This window comes from Gorilla gorilla, chromosome 4 (assembly GCF_029281585.2).
Source record: "Gorilla gorilla gorilla isolate KB3781 chromosome 4, NHGRI_mGorGor1-v2.1_pri, whole genome shotgun sequence".
In the NCBI taxonomy this organism is placed as follows: Eukaryota; Metazoa; Chordata; class Mammalia; order Primates; family Hominidae; genus Gorilla; species Gorilla gorilla.
In genome coordinates this window covers 127,272,580-127,293,624 of record NC_073228.2, presented here as the reverse complement: position 1 = coordinate 127,293,624, position 21,045 = coordinate 127,272,580, and the positions used below count along the sequence as shown (strand labels likewise).

General features: G+C 39.2%; 1 protein-coding gene across 2 annotated transcripts in view; it reads left to right on the top strand.

Annotated features, from left to right (window-relative positions):
* Window positions 1-6,436: 6,436 nt before the first annotated feature.
* The window catches only part of CEP120 (centrosomal protein 120), a 78,787-nt gene continuing 64,178 nt past the window's right edge, over window positions 6,437-21,045 (top strand). Inside the window, exons 1-4 of one of the 2 annotated variants that reach the window (XM_063706728.1) lie at window positions 6,437-6,898; window positions 11,293-11,449; window positions 13,683-13,797; window positions 17,264-17,405. In XM_063706728.1, the coding sequence (XP_063562798.1) occupies window positions 6,850-6,898; window positions 11,293-11,449; window positions 13,683-13,797; window positions 17,264-17,405 (463 nt within the window). In that variant the 5' untranslated portion in view covers window positions 6,437-6,849. The remainder of the gene's footprint in view (window positions 6,899-11,292; window positions 11,450-13,682; window positions 13,798-17,263; window positions 17,406-21,045) is intronic. The other variant, XM_055387426.2, reaches the window with a different exon arrangement.

Sequence of the window (21,045 nt, the reverse complement as noted above, 5' to 3'; positions counted from 1 at the left end):
TTTATGGGCCAAAACACTCAACCAGAGCCTGGGGAATTTCTTCACCAGACAGCTGAGTAGGCCGGCACCAGCTCTTCCTCTGCTATTGGCTCCGGGGTGTCAAAAGAAAGATTTTTGGATGAAAAAAAAATCCACACACATCAGACATTACACAATAAGTGAATCAAAGTCCCACAATGTCATATAATGTTCCTCAATATCACAGTGTTACAGAGAGGGATTCCAGCACCTACCATCTGTTCCAATCTCTACTCCTAAAATGAAGCCCATTCACAAGTCATCTGTCTCTAGAATGTGGTCATTTTACCAATGGCATAGTTTTTTCAAAGCAAACCTGAGCAGCATTTTTTGTTGGCCTGAAACTCTTTGCTGTAGTTCCAGAATGTCCCTACCTCTGCCTTTCCTCCATGGAGTAGGGGGCATTCTCCCACCCTCCACTCTATACCTTGCCTCAGGGAGAGCCACTGTGACACACACCACAACAGAGTGGCTCAACGCTCATCTCAGTCTAAAGTAATCCCATGAAGCTTACAACACAAAGGACAGTGTGCAAGAAATGTTGCTTTTCTTTATACTCAAATTCAACCCCAATCTCCTTCTGCCAATCAAAAGGAAATTCAATCTCAGTAATCACTGGGTCTTCCCTCTCCACATACAAAGTGCTGGAGTTCTCACACAGAGCAAATATTGGGGGAGGCCTTGCTGGCTCTTACCTTACTGGTCACTGATAAGCTAATACCCAAGCCAACCTGCTGAGTCTGTCAAATTAGGGCATAAGAATCTATGCCAAGGATGATAAACCAGGACCTATGGTCTCACTTCTCTAGGGTTCCCACGGGGCCACTTTCTGTGTCTGTCCCCTGCCCAAGGCTCTGCCAAAGTGTGGAATGTTGGTCCCCACTACACTTTCCTTCATCCTGTTTCTTCCTAGCTTTAGGCAGTCTCTTTTATTTACTGCTGTCTTTTCTCTGCCCTGACATCTATCACAACCATCTCAATGAATTTGGCTGAAGGTAACTAACCTGTGGCTGGCAGAAGTGTTTGGTGATTTTTTTTGAGACAGAGCCTTGCTCTATCACCCAGGCTGGAATGCAGTGATGCAATCTTGGCTCACTGCAACCTTGCCTCCCAGGTTCAAGCAATTCTCATGCCTCAGCTTCCTGAGTAGCTGGGACTACAGGTGTGTGTCACCACACCCAGCTAATTTTTGTATATTTCATAGAGATGGGGTTTGGCCATGGTGGCCAGGCTGGTCTCAAACTCCTGGCCTCAAGTGATCTGCCTGCCTCGGCCTCATAAAGTGCTGGGATTATAGGCATGAGCCACTGCACCTGGTCTGCTTTTTGTTTTTAAACTAAATTTCATTATTGGCATTTAAAATTTGCATGAGTTCACATAAAAATCTGTAATTCTATCTCCTTATGAAACTTACAACCTGTCTTATTGCATGGCAATGATCAGCTGGAGCAGAGCAGGGCTGCTCCTTGAGACAGCTGTATGCCATACTTCTGCCCTCACCCTGCCAGCCCACTTCACTACTTCACCATACCTGACCTGCAGGATGGTTTGACTTTGGCATGCTCTACTGTGGTGTTTTCACAGAAGTCAGGGAGATATTATGCATTGCAGACCTGTATCAAAATATCTCACATAACCCATAAATATGTATACCTACTACGTGCCCACAAAAATTAAAAGAAGCCAGGGAGATAGGAGCTGTTTTGGGGATATCACCAATAGAATATAAATATAGGCCAAGGTGAGGGAATATAAGGGTCTGGTTACCTTTGTAGAACCAAAGAAGGGGAACAAATTTCAAAATAATCCCACAACAAATTATCCCTCCATACTAACAATAAAACTAGCTACCACATTTGGCGATTTCATCGTGTCCTAGGCCCCTCACAGAAGCAATCCCATTTAATTCTGACAAAAACCATGTGAGGAAAGGACTAATACCCTGTTTTACAGATGGAAAAACAGGTTCAGAGATAAGTGACTTGGCTAAGTCACAAAGCTAATAAGTCATGGAACTTGAAATTCAGGGACATATGACTCTTTGATACTGGGTTATCTTGCCTGTCTTATGATAGATGTTAGAGGCCCTTCTTCCAGGGATCAAAGATGCCTAAATTAATTGCCAAGTTAAATTACAGTAGATCCTGAATTGAAAGGGTTCTGTCTTCTTGACACTAAGCGATGAGGACTAGTTATCACTTTCACGCCCATTGCCTCTTTCTAATGGAGGCAATTTTAGAAGCACCTCTTGAAGTTGGGTCTGGCACCATGCTTTTACAAACTGCAGTTATTCAACAGATGGGCTAATTTTATTAGTCTTTGGGAGCTTGCCTAAAATTTTATGAAGTGTGTGTGTATTTGTGTGTATACAGTGGAAGAGGCTGAAGAAGAGAAACATAGCTCATCATTCCTCCTGTGGTGGTCCACAGAAGTGGTTGAAGAGAAAAAATACAGAGAAATCCTACAGAGTAAAATGTTTTTCCAAAAGGTAAAACAACTACAGCAAAGAAAGGCTTAAAATATGTCAGAATGCTTTGTTTTATTCTTTTTTTGATAGAAAATTATGGAAATAGAAAGCCACCTAATATGATTAGTTACTAGGTTGACAAACTAATAAATTCAGAATCAAGCCTTTCATCAATTCTGTCAGTTTCACCCAGGCATGGTGGCTCACACCTGTAATCCCAACACTTTGGGAGACCAAAGCGGGTGAATCACCTGAGGTCAGGAGTTCAAAACCAGCCTGGACAACACGGTGAAACTTCATCTCTACTAAAAATATGAAAATGAGCTGGGTGTAGTGGTATGTACCTGTAATCCCAGCTACTCAGGAGGTTGAGGCAGGAGAATCACTTGAACCTGGGAGGCGGAGGTTGCAGTGAGCTGTGAGCCAAGATCGTACCACTGCACTCCAGCGTGGGTGACAGAGCAAGACTCCATCTCAAAAAATAAATAAATAAAATAAAAAACCTGTCAGTTTAAATTTATGAGCTTACAGTGTAATGAATCTCATATTGTCTTATAGATAAAAATTACATGTTACTAGCATTTACTTACATATTTTGAAACAGTAATTGGTACGTTATAAACTTACAACAAGATTTTCCCTCATAAATTTAAGCTTAAATGTGATGATTTATACTAGAACTGAAGTTACTACTGTTTAATATCACATATGAAAGGAAATTAGATTATAGAATAACAGATATAGATGATGATAGGATTATAATTCCATTTCTAGATGAGGAATTTCATATCATTGATTTTGTACATTCTGTTAAAGGAAGCACCAGGCCAACTAAATTGGTGACTTTTCAGTAGCTGTGCTGAAAGTGATTTTAGAAATAATGATGTTGTTCAGGAGGAAAATCCAAATAAAGGGAATCATGTGAAATTTACTACATGAAAAAGTTTCTTTGTTAATTTTAATAATCTGTCAGATTTTTTATGACCTAAAACTATTCTATGGCATACAGTAATGGTTTATAATCTAGGTGTGAAGCCCTGCTAGATATCCTAAAGCAAAACAACAAGGTATGCTGATGGACAGTTCCTGGCTCTTTTCACAGCTACTACTTAAAGTCTGAGATTGTTCATATAAAAAATAGTAACTAAGTGGCATTTACTGCATTTAAGTCCTGCACTAAAGAACCATGCATACTATCATTTTATAGCTGAAACTGAGGCTCAAAGAGGGAAAGTGATTTGCTTAAGGTCACCTGACATGCAAATAGCAGAGGTAGGTCCCAAACTCTGATCTTCTGGGGTACTCTTTCCGTCAGAGGTACTTGGGCCTCTCTTTGTCTATAATGCTGAGTACTGTCTTGCACCACTGATAACATTATACTTTGCTTGTGGTTAATTTGTTTCCTAATCTTTAAGTGTTGTTAATGTGTACATATTTATTAGACTTCTCAACAGAGGATATGTTAAACCACAACATTGGTATTATACCAACAAAATTTAGACTGTGGTAAACTCTACAGACATGACCAGTTTCTTCGATAAAGAATTTCAAGGAAAAAAAAAAGTAGGATTGGGTACCTCCATTAGTCCGTTTTCATACTACTATAAAGAACTGCCCAAGACTGGGTAATTTCAAAAGGAAAGAAGTTTAATTGACTCATAGTTCAGCATGGCTGGGGAGGCCTCAGGAAACTTACAGTCATGGCAGAAGGCAAAGCGGAAGCAAGGCACCTTCCTCACAAGGCAGCAAGAAGGAGAAGAGTGAGTGAGTAAAGCGGGAAGAGCGCTTAATAAAACCATCAGATCTCCTGAGAACTCACTGACTATCAGGAGAATAGCATGGAGGAAACCACCCCCATGATTCAATTACCTCCACCTGGTCCCTTCCTTGACACGTGGGGGTTGTGGGGATTACAACTCAAAATGAGATTTTGGTGGGGGCACAAAGCCTAACCATATACATTAAAAAAGACAAGAGACATACCAACCGTTGTTCTTGTTTGGATCCTGATTTGAAAAAACAAACTGCAAACAAATTATTAGACAATCAGAGAAATTTGAACAGTATATATTTAATGGGATTAAGAAATTTTTGTTAATTATTAAGTGTAATAATGGGATTGTGGTTAAATACTTAATATTTTAAGATTCTTTAAGAAGTCGTTATCTTTTTTTTTTTTTTTTTTTGAGACTGAGTCTTTCTCTGTGGCCCAGGCTGGAGCGCTGTGGCATGATACCGGCTCACTGCAACCTCTGCCTCCTGATTTCAAGCGATTCTCGTGCCTCAGCCTTCTTGTGCTTCAGCCTCCCAAGTAGCTGGGATTTCTGGCTTTCGCTACCACGTCTGGCTAATTTTTGTATTTTTAGTAGAGATGGAGTTCTGCTATGTTGGCCAGGTTGGTCTCGAACTCCTGACTCAAGTGATCCGCCCACCTCAGCCTCCCAAAGTGCTGGGATTACAGGTGTGAGCCACTACCACACCTGGCCAAAAAGTCTTCATCTTTTAGAAGTATGTATCCAAAAAGATGAATTGATGTGATGTTGGGGATTTCCTTAAAAATAACACAACAGATGAAGATGATTGGTCTTAAGTTGATAATCGTTGAAGCTGGGGTCTGGGTAACTGGGGGTTCATTATATCATTCTGCTTTCTTTAAAGTATGTTTGACATCTTCCACAAAAATAATGCATTGTTCAATGATGAATCCAAAGTAGATCATTACTTTGATTTTACATTGTATAGTGCTTCATTTTAAGAATGCCTGTGATAGGACCTGAAAGGGCCTTAGAAGTAATTAGTCCAATCTCTACATATTCCTCCTTTTCTTTTGGGCAGAAAGCAAAGAAGGAAGAAGAAAGAAGAGGAAGAAGAAAACGATAGTGATATTATATTATTTGCTCTCAAAATAACTTCTAAATTTCCAAAACAAGAAAGCAATAGAAGAAAAAGAAAACAGCGAGATATTATATTTGCTCTCAAAACAACTTCTCAATTTACAAAACCAGAAAGTAATAGGAGAAGCCGCACTTATGTCCACTACCTAGTGCTGTCTCTGCAGCTTTATTTTTCTATCTATTATGATTTACTTTTGTTTTCCGAAGCAGAATTTTTCCCAAACTTAATAGTGTCCACGATCGCTCCAACCAATTCGGTTATTTAAATTTCAAGCTAGATAACCTCCAAAAGAACTTTGCCTTTGACTTGAATACATGCTTCTTGCAATTTGAGTAGTGTTTAGGAGGCCGTTCCCTTTACAAGTCTTGAACCGTTTCTTAAATCTGAATTTGGGAGACGTTAAGGGGAAAGGGTCGGCAGACAGCACCTCAATGCCTTGTTTATTTTTGGTTTTGAGTTTGCTAATAACTTTGTCATCGGGGGTGGAAGAACCTATACCTTTATATTTCATTGCCCACGTGACAGTGTTTTTGTTTTAGGGGGAATTTCTAAGGGACAGGAAATTCTCGGGGAGTTTACGTCAGCTTTAACAAGTACAGTAATTACCGTATTGAAGCTACTTGTTTTCAAAGGTCGGAAATTTGAGGTGCCGCGTGAGCACGATTTAGGGACTTTAGAGTTTAGATTTAAGTCATTATTTTTCTGTGATTTAATTTTTTAAGCAGTGTTGACACTGGGTACCTCAATTAAGCTAGGTTTTTTTGTTTTTTTAATCCCCACTAATATAACTCTCAGGTTGTGGCTGAGGCATAAAGCAGGTAATACGCTACACTCACGCTCCTTAAAGGCTACGCAGCTTCAAGAAGCGTTTACAGCAGTAGTGCGCTTGCGCAGCTGGTCCCACACCAAGTCGCCCGCCTCTCCTCGTCCGGCTAGCAGAGGGCGCTGTGAGGTAATGAAGGCGTCCTCCTTAGGGCTCTGGAACAGAGCGTAAAAGGGCGGGAGGCGAAGCTCGCTGACGGGCGTTCTAGCCTTGACTGCTCTGTCTCTATCACCCGTTGTCCTCCAACCTCCCCTGGGCACTGGGCCTGCGGGCCTGGTTGCTAGGCGGAAGCTGGGCGCGGCGGCGGCCGCTGCGGCCGCCCGGGCGTTTGAAAAGCGGCTACGCAGGCGGCAAAAAGTCCTCGGGTGGCGGGTGGCGGGCTTGTCTCTGCTTGCAGAGTGGCAGGGCTGCAGCGTGGCTTTTTCCTTGAGTCGGGGCAGAGTTAGGATCTGGGCTGGCGGCCCGAGGCAGAGGAGCCGGGCGCGCTGCAGCAGACGGCGGTGGGACCTGGCTGCGGAGCGGGGTCCGGGCATCAGGGACCGGGGGCGGGCAGTGGGGGTCCCGCCGGGGGTCCCGGATTACCCGCGACTCAACTGGACCTCACTTCCCCCCAGCCGCCTTCGCCCCCGGACCGCTCACCGCAACCATGGTCTCCAAATCCGACCAACTGCTCATCGTCGTGTCCATCCTAGAAGGTGAGCGGCCTGAGGCTTGCTTTTGCAACTGCTGCCTCCCGAGTTTTAAAAGCTTGTGTGGGACCGAGGCCTTGTTAACCTTAAGAACCCTGTCATCTGTGCTTTTGTGGTCCCCACAGACTTGTTCAAAGTTGTACGTAGTGAGGTCTGTTAGGCAATTGATTTAAAAATCTCTCCAGGGATATGAGCGCTGTTAGGGGTAAGTGATATTTAGCGTGACTAGCCGTAGCCCCAGAGAATCTAGAGAAAACGATTTTCATCCAAAGCAGCACGTCGATGGCTTTTATATATGAGCTGAACGTGGTCCTGAGAAGCGCGTTCTGATCAGCGGTTCCCAATAATAGCACTTGTAAGAGCTTTGACTTGAATACAGGCTTCCTGCGATTCCAAAAGTGTTCCGGAGGCAATTCCCTTTACACGTCTTGCTGGAGGACTCAGGGGACTACAGTTCTTAAGAGGGTATATTATACATTCCTTAAAAGGTGTGTTTTGGATGAATGACATTGGTTTATTGGGACTCATTGAGTGTCAGACACTGTGCTGGGAATGTAAGAATAAAACAGTCCTGATTCTAAAAAGCTAAGGATGTGTAGCAAGGAGAGTGTGTCAGCAAATAATTCATCAGGATGTGGAAGACCCTAATGAATGACCACCTCTGTCTAAGGAAACTGCGGAAGTTTCACTAGAGGAGGTGGCATTTTTTGGGGTCCTGCAGATGATTAGGAATTTGTCAGGTGAAAAAAGGAAGGGCATTCCAGGCAAAGGGAAGAGCAGAGAGCACTTAGAGTATGGAAAAGCAAGACACGTTTTGCCTTGCTTAATTAAATTCACTCAGTAAACGTTGCTTAAATTCAGTGTGGTTGGAGAACAGATTTGCAAGAAAGTGGAGGGCATAGGAGATAACAGGTGAATTGAGGACACTTTACGAATAATATGTTAAGAAGGAGTCATCTTGAGCCAGAGCAGAAGCCTGGCTGCATTTTTTCCCCCATGGGAGAGTGTTTTATAAAGGCCTGGCACTGTGTGAGGGATGAGATCAAAGGAAACATTGTAATCCTAATCTTTGAATTTTGGAACAAGAGACTGATCAGAAGCCATAAAGATTTGGAGCACTATTAACTGTTAGTTTACTTATTGTTTAAAAACATAGGACTGAAATAACCTTAAAATTTGGTTAACAACAGTTTTTAGACTTACAACTGACCATGCTATGAGGAAACAAATACCTCCTTTCCCTCCAAGGATGTAGAGGTCTGTCCACGTGGGGAGATCACAGGACACAATATGTTGGGGTATAATATTTAAAATATGTGATATGGACTGTAAATATAGGTTTGAGGGTAGGGTGGGTGGGATGGCTGAAGTTCTTTAAATAATAAGTGAGCTTTAGATATGTGACAATAGAATTCTATGGACAACCCAGGCCAGTCTGACAACCCAGGACATAAATGCAGTTCATTTGGGGAAGCTAGTTTTAGAGCAGCAGAAAATGAGGTCCTGAGAGAGGCCTGTTAGTGCTAATTGGGAGAGCTGTGCGATGTGTGTTAATATTCCTAATACAGAGTTTCAAGTGAGAGCCTCAGGCTTACACTCAAAAGGTTAGCAGTCAAGGTCTTTCTGACCAGCTTGATTCCCAACCAAGTAGCTTGTGCCGGGGTGAGCATGGTGGGTGGAACATTGAAAAGATCAGCAAGATGACCAGGGTAGAGGAAGGTGAATATTTAGAAATGTCATGGTAAGAAATGAGCTTGTACAACTGGAGCGAATAGGCCTCGGAGGATCTTGAAAGCCAGTTTAGAATTAATGTTCCAAGAAATAGGTTGGCAGCATATATTCCTAAGGAAGGAAGAGAACCTGGAGTCAAGGATGTCTGTTAGGTTGTTTCCACAAACAAACCCAAAACTAGCATGTGGTCCTCCCTCCAAACTATTCTTCTCTCTTGTTCGTACTGTATTTCCATTCATCATAACCATGCTGTTGCCTTAAGCCAAGAACCAAGGAGTCATCCTCAGCCTGGATTCACTCTCCATTTCTAACTTCCAAATGGTCATCAAGTATAATTGATTTTATTTTCTGAATAATAATAGATTCTACATACAAGTTTTTGAATGAATGAGTTTACATTGTGAGTGCCTTGGTAAGGGGCCCTCATTATCCACCTAACTTATTGTAATAATCTTTTCAATAGTCTGATTCTTGAACGTTTTCTTCCTTTCCAGAAACATCTAGACTTCCTCCTTTACTCCCTGGGGATGATCTTTCTGAAATGCAAATCTGATTTTCATAAAGTCCTTCAGTGTCCTAAAGGATAATGTCTGTATTTCTTAGAATGGCATACATGGCCCTTTGTGGTAGACCTCTTGCCTACCTTTTCAGTCTCATTTCCCCTCATGTATTCTCATCCCTTTGGCTTGGTGGAGGACTCGGGGGACTACAGTCCTTAAGAGTTAACTTGCAATTTCTTGACTACGCTTTTAGAAATGCCCTTTTTCAAAAGAAAATGGTTAAGCTTTTACCATGAACAAAATTTGGGCTATGTACTAGATTCCAAGGATGAAAAAGACCATTTCTGTTATCTCTGTATCATTGTCTGCAGCAAGGCAGGCACCTGTTTGTTCCACTTCACATCCTCTGTTCTCAAGCTTGTTGGAAGCTGCTAGTTATAATAATATGGAAAATATAGGTTCTTTGACATATATGACATTCATTTGGGGAAGCTAGGTATCTTTTGGAGCAGCAGAAAATGAGGTCCTGGGATGGGCCTCTGTTAATGCTAATTGGGAGAGCTGTGCGATGTGTGTTAATACTCCTAATACAGAGTTTCAATGAGAGCCTCAGGCTTAAACTCACAAGGTTAGCAGTCAAGGTCTTTTTAACAGCTTAATTCCTACACTTCCCCCACAAGTAGCTTGTACCAGGGTGAGTAGCAGCAGGGATTTCTTCATTAATCAGTGGATAAAATTCCCCTCACTAAGATCCACCTTAACAGATTTATAAACAAGAGAACTAGTTGACTCAGTGCAAGATTCTTAGTGCTTCTTCATTGATGTTCTTTAGCTTCCTGTTTTCAGTATTTTTTGGTTTGTTTCTCTTAACTAGATCCTCAGTTTTTTTAGAGCAAGTACTCTATTTTACTCATTTTGTACCCCACCATCTGATAAAATACCTGACTCTGAATATGTCTTCAGTAAACATTGATGAAATGGGGTTTGGCAGTACAAATGAAAAGTGATGTGTAGATAGAATATTTGAATATTTCCTGATAGTGTACAGTGTTGTCCTTGAGAATAGAATGAAGGAATCCATGTGGCTATTTTTCTTTAGCTAATTTGGAAAGTATTCTGTTTTTTTTTTGTTTTTTTTTTTTGTTTGAGACGGAGTCTTGCTCTGTTGCCCAGGCTGGAGTGCAGTGCTCACTGCCACCTCTGCCTCCCGGGTTCAAGCTGTTCTCCTGCCTCAGCCTCCCGAGTAGCTGGGACTACAGGCGCATGCCACCACACCCGGCTAATTTTTTGCATTTTTAGTAGAGATGGGGTTTCACCAGGAAAGTATTCTTAACTGAGTTAACAGAAAAATTAAGCTGCAGGCAAATTTGTTTTTACTAATTTATTTCCCAGCTTTTCAGATGACTATTCTCTATTAAGTACTGCAATAGTAGTATCTAAAATTCGTGTAATCACATTAAGTGTTTAATTCCAGATGTTGTTGAGATCATTCCTACTCAAAGTGTGTACCAAGGACAGCAGCATTCACATCACCTTGGATCTTGTTAGAAATGTGGAATCTTAGGCCCACCCTAGATCTACTGAGTCAAAATCTACATTTTAACAGGGTCCCTAGGTGATTCATATGCACACTAATGTTTGAGAAGCACACATTTATAAATTATAGCTTTCCATTTGATTCATGTTTCTTATGAATTATGGAAGTGAGTGTATATGTGAGCCTGCATTAGTGAGGTAGCTTATGGAATGCATGTCAAGCACACTTAACAGATCATTAGTTTTAAAAAAACACATGCTAGGCTGGGCATGGTGGCTCATGCCTGTAATCCCAGCACTTTGGGAGGCCGAGGCAGGTAGATCACCTGAAGTCAGGAGTTCCAACATGGCAAAACCCTGTCTCTACTGAAAATACAAAAATTAGCTGGGTTTGGTGGTGTGCACCTGTAATCCCAGCTACTCGGGAGACTCAGGTAGGAGAATCGCATGAACCTGGGAGGCGGAGGTTGCAGTGAGCTGAGATTGCGCTACTGAACTCCAGCCTGAGCGACAGAGTAAGACTCCATCTCAAAAAAAAAAAAAAAAAAACCAGCCAAACAAAAAAACACATGGTAAATGATCCTGTTTGATTTTTGTACACTTTTGATTAATCTATATATTCTGTTTCTCCAGGTCGGCATTTCCCCAAACGTCCAAAGCATATGCTTGTAGTGGAAGCAAAGTTTGATGGAGAACAGTTGGCTACTGATCCTGTGGACCACACTGACCAGCCAGAATTTGCTACTGAGTTAGCTTGGGAAATTGACAGGAAAGCGCTTCATCAGCACAGGTGATTATCATTTTCATTTTAGCTTCTTTATTGGTTTCTTATTTTTCAGGCTGTTATAAATAAATACAGTTTGAGTATTTAATACTTGGGACCAGAAGTATTTCGGATTTTTGGAATATCTGCATAATCAAAGTAAGATACCTCGGGGATGGGACCCAAGTCTAAACATGAAATTTATTTGTTTTACATTATACACATAGTCAAAGGTAGTTTTATATAATATTTTAAATAAATTTTCATAAAATGAAGTATGTTAAATGCTTGTGTGTGGAATTTTCCATTTGTGGCATCATGTCAGCACTCAAAGTTTTAGAATTTGGAGCATTTCAAATTAGGAATGTTCAACCTATAAATTTTGTATCTGTCATTACGTTTAATAATTATAGTTATTGAGTGTTTTTTTAAATGTGACGGGAAATTTTTAAAGTACTTTGCAACAATAACAGTTAAACATCAGAACAACACTATGAAGTTGGTATTTTTATTTCCCCCGTATTATAGATGAGGAAACTGAGGCCTGAGATGTTAAGTATTAGTAACTTGCTTTAAGTCTGTTAGCTTAGTAGTGGTAGAGCCCAGGCAATCCAGCTCCAGAGCCTAAGCTTTTACACTACACTTACACTGGGCTGTTTGGGTTTTTTTTTTTCCTAATGTGTGAGACAGTAGATATTCTAGAAATACCTTGATGATACCTACTCATTATTAAATATGGTTGGAATTCCTTGTAATTTCTGTTAATTTACTTATTGTATATTTACCTGGCTTGCCAAGGATATATAGAGGGGTATCCAGTGAAAAGTTATGAAAGTAATTCTATCAAGGTTTCTTTCTAATTAATTTATATTTAATTTTAAACAAAACCACTTTATTAGTATATAAAATAGACTTAAAGTTATAGTATATATTTTTTGTGAACTCTGACTAGAAGCAGGCAACAACAATAAAAGCAATACTCTTATTTATTAAAGGATTAAAAATATATTTTCTTCTGGAAAACATGTTATCACTTTAATACTTGCTTGTTCTCAGTACTAAATTAAATCAAAATGGAAAGTTAAAAAAAAGGAAAGCAAGGAAAACTCTATTTACCTCTGTTGCTAGAGTAGTCCATGGATTTATTTGAAGAAGTATTGCATTCTTAGAGAATATCAATGTTGGATTTCCTTTCAGTGGTGTCTGTAATGGAGTCCTGCTATGAGCTGTTAGGGCTTCCATTTTGTTAGTGCCAGGTTAGTACCACTCTGATTGTTGTAAGCTGAGAAAATACAGATAAATTGAATTTATAAGTGATGATTTTGTGCTAAGTGCAGTTCTGTAATAACTCCACTAGATAAAAGCAGTGGCAAAATCTATTCAGCTTAATGCATGAGCCAGTTGAGGGGTTCCGAACTAAAACAGCCCATGCTAAACAAGCCAATATCATTCTTTCAGAACATTGTTATGTGTTATATTATTAATTTAAATTTTAATTTATTTTATATTTAATTCCTGTTTGTTTTTTAGCTACAAAAGAGCTATAAGCATGTATTTGTATTTGTAATTTTATGTATGTTACAGTATAAGAAAAATAAAATAGGTCCTGAAAATTCATAATAATTTTTTACTTTCAGAAAGTTTTACACATTACGGAAGCTTGAGAAACATTGACCTACATGATGGCTTCTTAGATGAAAGAATGTAAAATATGTTGACATGTTTTGTATAATATTTAGTTGGTGTAGAGATTAGTAGATATAATTAATAGTTCTTACCTGTTTATTTTTTTTATTTTTATTTTTATTTTTGAGATGGAGTCTTGCTCTGTCACCCGGGCTGGAGTGTAGTGGCGTGATCTCGGCTCACTGCAACCTCCGCCTCCCAGGTTCACATAATTCCCCTGCCTCAGCCTCCTGAGTATCTGGGATTACAGGCGCGTGGCACCACACGCAGCTATTTTTTTTTGTTTTTTTTTTTAATTTTAGTAGAGATGGGATTTCACCATGTTGGTGAGGATGGTCTCGATTTCCTGACCTCGTGATCTGCCCTCCTCGAACTCCCCAAGTGCTGGGATTACAGGCGTGAGCCATTGCGCATGGCCTAGTTCTTGCCTGTTGAAGAGTTTTTTAGACAATATAAAATAGTTATAGTTTTATCCAACAAAATTATAGGTATCTTGATAATAGGCAATATTTTCAAGGCCAATAGAAAGTTTATTAAGCAAAAACCATTTTATTTATCACATGTTTTGTTATAGGCTACAGCGTACTCCTATCAAACTCCAATGTTTTGCCTTGGATCCTGCAACTTCAGCCAAGGAAACCATAGGTTACATCGTTCTGGATTTAAGAACCGCTCAAGAAACAAAGCAGGTATTGCCCTTTTGATGTTTTGCTAATGATTATGTTAGACAGTTGATTATTTTCAGTAGATAACAGATTGATGAAAAGGACATGAAATACTAGACCTGATCAGTCATAGGCTTGAGCCAATATGGCAGTTCTTTTTTTTTTTGAGACGGAGTCTCTGTTACCCAGGCTGGAGTGCAATAGCACAATCTTGGCTCACTGCAACCTCCACTTCCCAAGTTCAAGCAATTCTCCCTGCCTTAGCCTCCTGAGTAGCTGGGATTACAGGCACTCACCACCACGCCTGGCTAACTTTTGTATTTTTAGTGATGGGGTTTTGCTATGTTGGCCAGGCTGGTTTCAAACTCCTCACCTCAAGTGATCTGCCTGCCTTGGCTTCCCAAAGTGCTGGGATTACAGGTGTGAGCCACTGCACCCAGCCAATATGGCAGTTCTTATGTTTTAGTTTATAAATTAGATTTAGAAAATCTCAACATTTTAATGATTTCCTTGACCAAGAACTATCTTGCTCAAAAAGACATCTCTGAACTGACTTGTATCCAAGTTGCTATTACCGGAAGCTTAACATGCCTAGCCCCTGAGCTTTCCTTTTAAAGGTGGTTCATCCTCTTCTAATGTTTCCTGCTTCAGTGAATTGTCACCATTCCCCTTTCAGTTATACAAGTTAGAAATACAGAAGTCTTCCTTGACATTTTTCCTTTTCCTTCCTCCATAACTACCTGTTCCCAGTTGGGGTTTTTCCCTCCTGATCTGTCTGCTATTCTGCTTTTCACTGCTGCCACCCCAAACTCAGCTGCTATTGTTTCTTACCTTGGCTATCATAATAGCCTCCCTGCTTCCTGCTCCTTGCATTCCTTGCATAGCAGTCAGAGCAAGTGAACTTACTGAAACACAGTTGATGTTATCTAACCAGTACCTCTCTGCCCCCCTACTCCCAAGAAAAAGAACTCAGAATCATCCTGATTCCTGTGATGGTGACTTTTATTATTTAACATGGTGCTGCTTAGGGCTTTTTTTTTTTTTTTTTTTTTGAGATGGAGTCTTGCTCTGTTGCCCAGGCTGGAGTGTAGTGGCACGATCTCGGCTCACTGCAAGCTCTGACTCCCGGGTTCATGCCATTCTTCCGCCTCAGCCTCCCCAGTAGCTGGGACTACAGGCACCCGCCACCACGCCCAGCTAATTTTTTTTTTTTGAATTTTTAGTAGAGACGGGGTTTCACTGTGTTAGCCAGGATGGTCTCGATTTCCTGACCTTATGATCCGCCCGCCTTGGCCTCCCAGAGTGTTGGGATTACAGGTGTGAGCCACCGCGCCCGGCTGCTGCTTAGCGCTTTAAGTATCTTCTGACCTTTTTGTATGTGACTGACTTTAGAAATCTCCCTTGCAATTTTTCTGATTGTCTTGGGTCATAATTTTCTCAAGGGGGGAAAAAAGTTAAACAATTAAAATAATATCTTCTCTTTTATTTAAAACGCCATTCTTGATTTGAATCTTAAATTGGGTTTCTGTGAAGAAAAATTTATCTTTTACTAATATTTTTGCTGCTGATAGCAATGATATTTGCATATGATCAGTCAGCCTAGCCCAAGGTTGGAATAATTTAAAAGAAACTGAAATTTAAAAATGCTTTAAAAGAGGACTTGTTTTCCCCCCATCCTTGGTACTCACTGCCTCTCTGCCACTAAATCTTATTCTGAAAAGGTTTTTCCTTCTTTAGTTTTAGACCCTGGGCTTTGATTGGGCTCTTGATGTTTCTCTTAACCACCTTCTCTCATGTAGCGTGCAAGTGTCTAGAAGACACTTCTGCAGTCAGTTTAGTTGCAGAGAAGGTAAATCCTCTTGGGGGGTATCTGAGGGATGAGGTCATGCCTCTAAATACTCTTGGCATTCCTTGTCCCCTTGTCCTTGAGAACAGTTTGTCAACATATTTGTAATCAAAGGGAGAAATGGCTCAGTTATTTAAACTAAATGCTGTATTGCTTATTCTCTCCTGTTTGTCAGCATAAATATTTGTAATTGGATAGTACAATATTTGAAGTTCAAAATAAATTGATTCTCTGTAAATAAATATAAACAGAAAAAAATCCAGATTTATTTTTCTGAGTTATATAACAGACAAAGTCATCAATTCTCTGAGTAGCTAGAAATCTTTCTTTCAGGCTTATATTCAAAATTATAACTATTTGTTATAAGAAATACATCAACAAACTGTATTATGCATTTTTATCTTTAAAAAATTAGGTTGTTGATTTTTATTTAAAGCTTTGGCCTACTTAATTCTATTTTACTTATCAGACATGACTTGAATATAAAATAGCAGTATAGGCACCATTTATTATGTCTTTATATAACAAAGACAATATAAGCACCATCTACTATATCTTTATATAACAAATTATCAGAGTAAAAAATGCTGTTTCCAAGTATTGAAATGGTATTCCCACTGATCAGTGGTTCCTGCCCTAATAATATATGTAGGCATGATATTTTTCAGGCTATCTTGAGTACTAGAATTTCTGAGGTTGGTCTAGTGGGGATATTCAAATAATTTAGGATGCTTCATTCTGTAAGAAGGCTTTTGTTTCAGTATCAGTCAAGTACCTGGTTCATAATCCACCACTCTTCCATTAGGCCTTAACTTTAGTATTTTGTTAATGCTTTTTATTAACACTAATAAGATTTTCTTTTTTCTTTTTCTTATTTATTTATTATTATTATTATTTTTTTTTGTGACAGGGCTTCACTCCTGTTGCTCAGGCTGGAGTGCAGTGGTGTGATCATGGCTCACTGCAGCTTTGATTTATCGGGCTCAAGCAATCCTCCCATCTCAGCCTCCTAGGTAGCTGGGATTACAGGCGTGCACCACCATGCCTAGCTAATTTTTCGTATTTTTAGTAGAGACAGACGGGGTTTCACCATGTTGCCCAGGCTGGTCTTGAACTCCTGGACTCAAGTGATCTGCCCACCTTGGCCTTCCAAAGTATTGGGATTACAGGCATGAGCCACCCATCCAAGATTTTCCTATGCTTATTGATATAAGCAGAACGAAACAGGTCTATGGCAGAAAGAAAAGGTATAATTTAAAAACGTGAGAAGATGGAGGTTAGGGAATTAGAAAACTGGTAGTTTTTTTGTTGTTTAAGGGATGAAGTGAAATTGAGGGTATAAGACGAAAGGTAGAAAGAAATATATTATGCTTTCTTCCTTTTAATATTTTGCCTCTTGAAGCATAGGAAGACAAGCAAAGAAAACAATTTAAATTTCTACGTAGTTTTTTCTAGAGGGAAATTCAGTTGATGGCTTCCTAAGCAGGATTGATTTGTTTTGAGAAAAATGTGAAAAAAAAAATTGTTTATAGAGGATAAAGTACTGAAAAGCTACAATAAATTTATTTAGAACTGTATAGCATTTCCCAATATGTTTTTTCCCTGATTAACTTTTAGGTGTTTTGTTATTTTATTATTCTCTAGGCACCAAAATGGTACCAGTTGCTGAGTAATAAATACACCAAATTCAAGTCTGAGATACAGATAAGTATTGCTTTGGAAACCGATACAAAGCCACCAGTGGATAGCTTTAAAGCAAAGGGGGCTCCCCCTCGAGATGGAAAAGGTTTGTGCATCATCTCTAAAAACATTCTCTGAGAAGTTCCATCTTTGGACTAGAGCTTTAGGAAGCGGGAGTGTTATAGGGACATATATGCAGGGTGTAAACTGTTCATCAGACAAATATTGTGACATTGTTACACATGCAGCACTTGTTGCTCTTAGCTCGTGTTTGCAAATCTTAGAAATAGGAAAATTTATTCTTTATTTGGTATGTAATAGAACAAAGCACAATTTTGTATAGTTTTAAAAATTTGCTACTTAGGACAGTTTTCTTCCTAGGATGAGTACAGGAAAGCCCAAAATGATCATGCTGTTCTCTATTTATTAACTCAACTGTAGTTTAACAAAACCTTTATATTTTTTCTTTTTTAATTAATAAACTTTATTTTTTAGAGCAGTTTTAGTTTCACAGTAAAATTGAGCAGAGAGAAATGAGAGTTCTCCTATATACTCCCTGTCCCCACATACTTGCAGCCTCTCTTGCTGTCAACATGCCACACCAGAGTGGTGATACTACAATGCATGAACATATCATATCATTCATATCAGTGTCACCCAAGGTCTATAGTTTACATTAGGTTTCTCTCTTGGTGTTGGACATTCTATGGGTTTTGACAAATGTAAATGACTTGTAGTATCCACTATTGTAGTATCATACAGAATAGTTTCACCACCCTAAAAATCATCTGTGCTCCACCTATTCATTCCTCCCTCCTCCCATCCCCTTGGCAACTATTGATCTTATTTACTGTCTCCATAGTTTTGCCTTTTCCTGAATGTCATATAGTTGGAATAATATAGTATGTAGCCTTTTCCAGATTGGTTTCTTTCCCTTAGTCATAAGTGCATGTAAGTTACTTCATGTCTTTGCATGGCTTGATAGCTCATTTCTTTTGAGTGCTTATAGTCACTTGTCTGGATGTATCACAGTTTATTTTTTCACTCAGCTCCTAAGGGACATCTTGGTCGCTTCTAACTTTTGGCAATTATAAATAAAGGTACTGTAAACTGCTGTAAACATCTGTGTGCAGGTTCTTATGTGGACAGAAGTTTTCAGTTCATTTGAGTAAATATCCAGGATTGCAGTCATTGGATCATGTGGTAAGAGTATGTTTAGTTCTGTAAGAAATATCCACGCTGCCTTCCAAAGTGGCCGTGCTATTTGGCATTCCCACCAGCAGTGAATGAGAATTTCTGTTGCTCCATATTCTTACCAGAATTTGGTGGTGTTAGTGTTTTGGATTTTGGCCATTCTACTAGGTATATCATAGTATCTCATTGTTGTTTTAATTTGCAATTCCTCAATGACATAGGATGTTGAGCATGTTTGCATATGCTTACCTACCATGTGTGTATCTTCTTTGAGGTGTCTGCTCAGGTCTTGGGCCCATTTTTAAATTGGGTTGTTCATTTTCTTGTTGAATTTTAAGAGTTCTTTGTATATTTTGGATAATAGTTCTTTATCAGATATGTATTTTACAAATATGTTTTCCCAGTATGTGGCTTATCTTCTCATTCTCTTGACATTGTCTTTCCCAGAGCAGAAGTTTTAAATTTTAATGAAGTCCAGCTTATGAGTTGTTGCATTCATGGATTGTGCCTTTGTAGTTGTATCTGAAAAATTGTTGCCACCACCCAAGGCCATCTAGGTTTCTCCTTTGTTATCTTCTAGGACTTTTATAGTTTTGCAGTTTACATTTAGGTCTGTAATCCATTCTGAGTTAATTTTTGGAAAGGTTGTAAGGTCTGTGTCTAGACTCACTTTTTGCATGTAGATGTCCACTTGTTCCAGCATCATTTGTTGAAAAGACTTTCTTTGCTCCATTGCATTGCCTTTGCTCCTTTGTCAAAGATCAGTTGACTTTACTTATGTGAGTCTATTTCTGGTCTCTTTATTATGCTCCATTGATCTATTTGTCTATTTGTTTGTCAGGGCAACACTGTCTTGATTACTGTAGCTTCAAGTAAGACTTGAAGTCAGTGTCAGTCCTCTGACTCTATTCTTTTTCTTCAATATTGAATTGGCTGTTCTGGTTCTTTTGCTTCTCCATATAAACTTAAGAATTTGTCAGTATCTACAAAATAATTTGCTGGGATTTTTATTGGGATCGTATTGAATCTGTAGATCAAATTAGGAAGAACTGACATCTTGACAATATTGAGTCTTCTGTGAACATGCACTGTCTCCATTTATTTAGTTCTTTGATTTCTTTTATCAGAGTTTTATAGTTTTATTCATATAGATTTACATATTTTGTTAGATTTATATACGAATTCTTTATTTTTGGGGGTGTTCATGTAAATTTTATTTGTTCGTTGCTGGCATATAAGAAAGCTGTTGACTTGTGTATTAACTTTGTATCTTATAACCTTGCTATAATCACTTGTGTGTGTGTTGGGGGTGGGGGTTTTTTTTTTTTTTTTTTTTTTTTTGCTTGTTTTGTTTTTTGAGACAGGATCTCACTCTGTCACCCAGGCTGGAGTGCAGTGGTGCGATCTTGGCTTACCGCAGCCCCGACTCCCAGGTTCAAGCGATTCTCCTGCCTCAGCCTCCTGAGTAGCTGGGACTACAGGTATATGCCACCATGCCTGGCTAATTTTTGTATTTTAGTAGAGAGAGGGTTTCACTACATTGGCCAGGCTGTTCTCAAACTACTGACCTCAGGTGATGCGCCTGCCTCGGCCTCCCAAAGTGCTGGGCTTACAGGCATAAGCCACCACGCCTGGCCTTTTTTAAAATTCTTTTTGTTGTTGTTGATTCTTTCCACAGATTTTTTATGTAATCATGTCCTCTGTGAACAAAGACAGTTATATTTCTTCTTTCCTCATCTGTATACTCTTTATTTCCTTTTCTTTTGCATTAGTAAGGCTCTAAGTATGATGTTGAAAAGGAGTGGTGAGAAGGGACATCCTTGTCTTGTACTTGATGAATTATATTTCTTCTTTCCTAATCTGTATACTTTTTATTTCCTTTTCTTTTCCATTAGTAAGGCTCTAAGTGTGATGTTGAAAAGAAGTGGTGAGAGGGGACATCCTTGTCTTGTACCTGATCTTGAATGCTTCAGGTTTTTCACCATTAAGTATAATGTTAGCTGTAGGTTTTTATATATTCTTTATTAAGTTGAGGAAGTTTCCTTCTAATTCTGGTTTATTGAGAGTTTTTATCATTAATAGATAATGGATTTTGTCAAATACTTTTTCTGCATCTATTGATAAGATTATGTGATTTTTTTTTCTTCATTAGGCTGTTGATGTGATGGATTACATTAATTGATTTTTGAATGTTGAACCAGCCTTGCATACCTGGGATAAATCCCACTTGATCATGGTGTATAATTATTTTTCTTTCTAAAAACCTTTTGTAGAGATGCAGTCTCCCTATGTTGCCAAGACTGGTCTTGAACTCCTGGGCTCAAGTGATCCTCCCACCTCAGCCTCACAAAGTGCTGAAATTACAGGTGTAAGCCACCATGCCCAGCCTATTATTCTTTTTATACACTGATGGATTTGATTTGCTAATATTTTGTTGAAGATATTTGCATTTGTGTTCATGAGAGATATCGGTCTGTATTTTTTGTTTGTTTTCTTTTCTTTATTGTAATGTCTTTGATTTTGGTATTAGGATGATGCTGGCCTCATAGAAT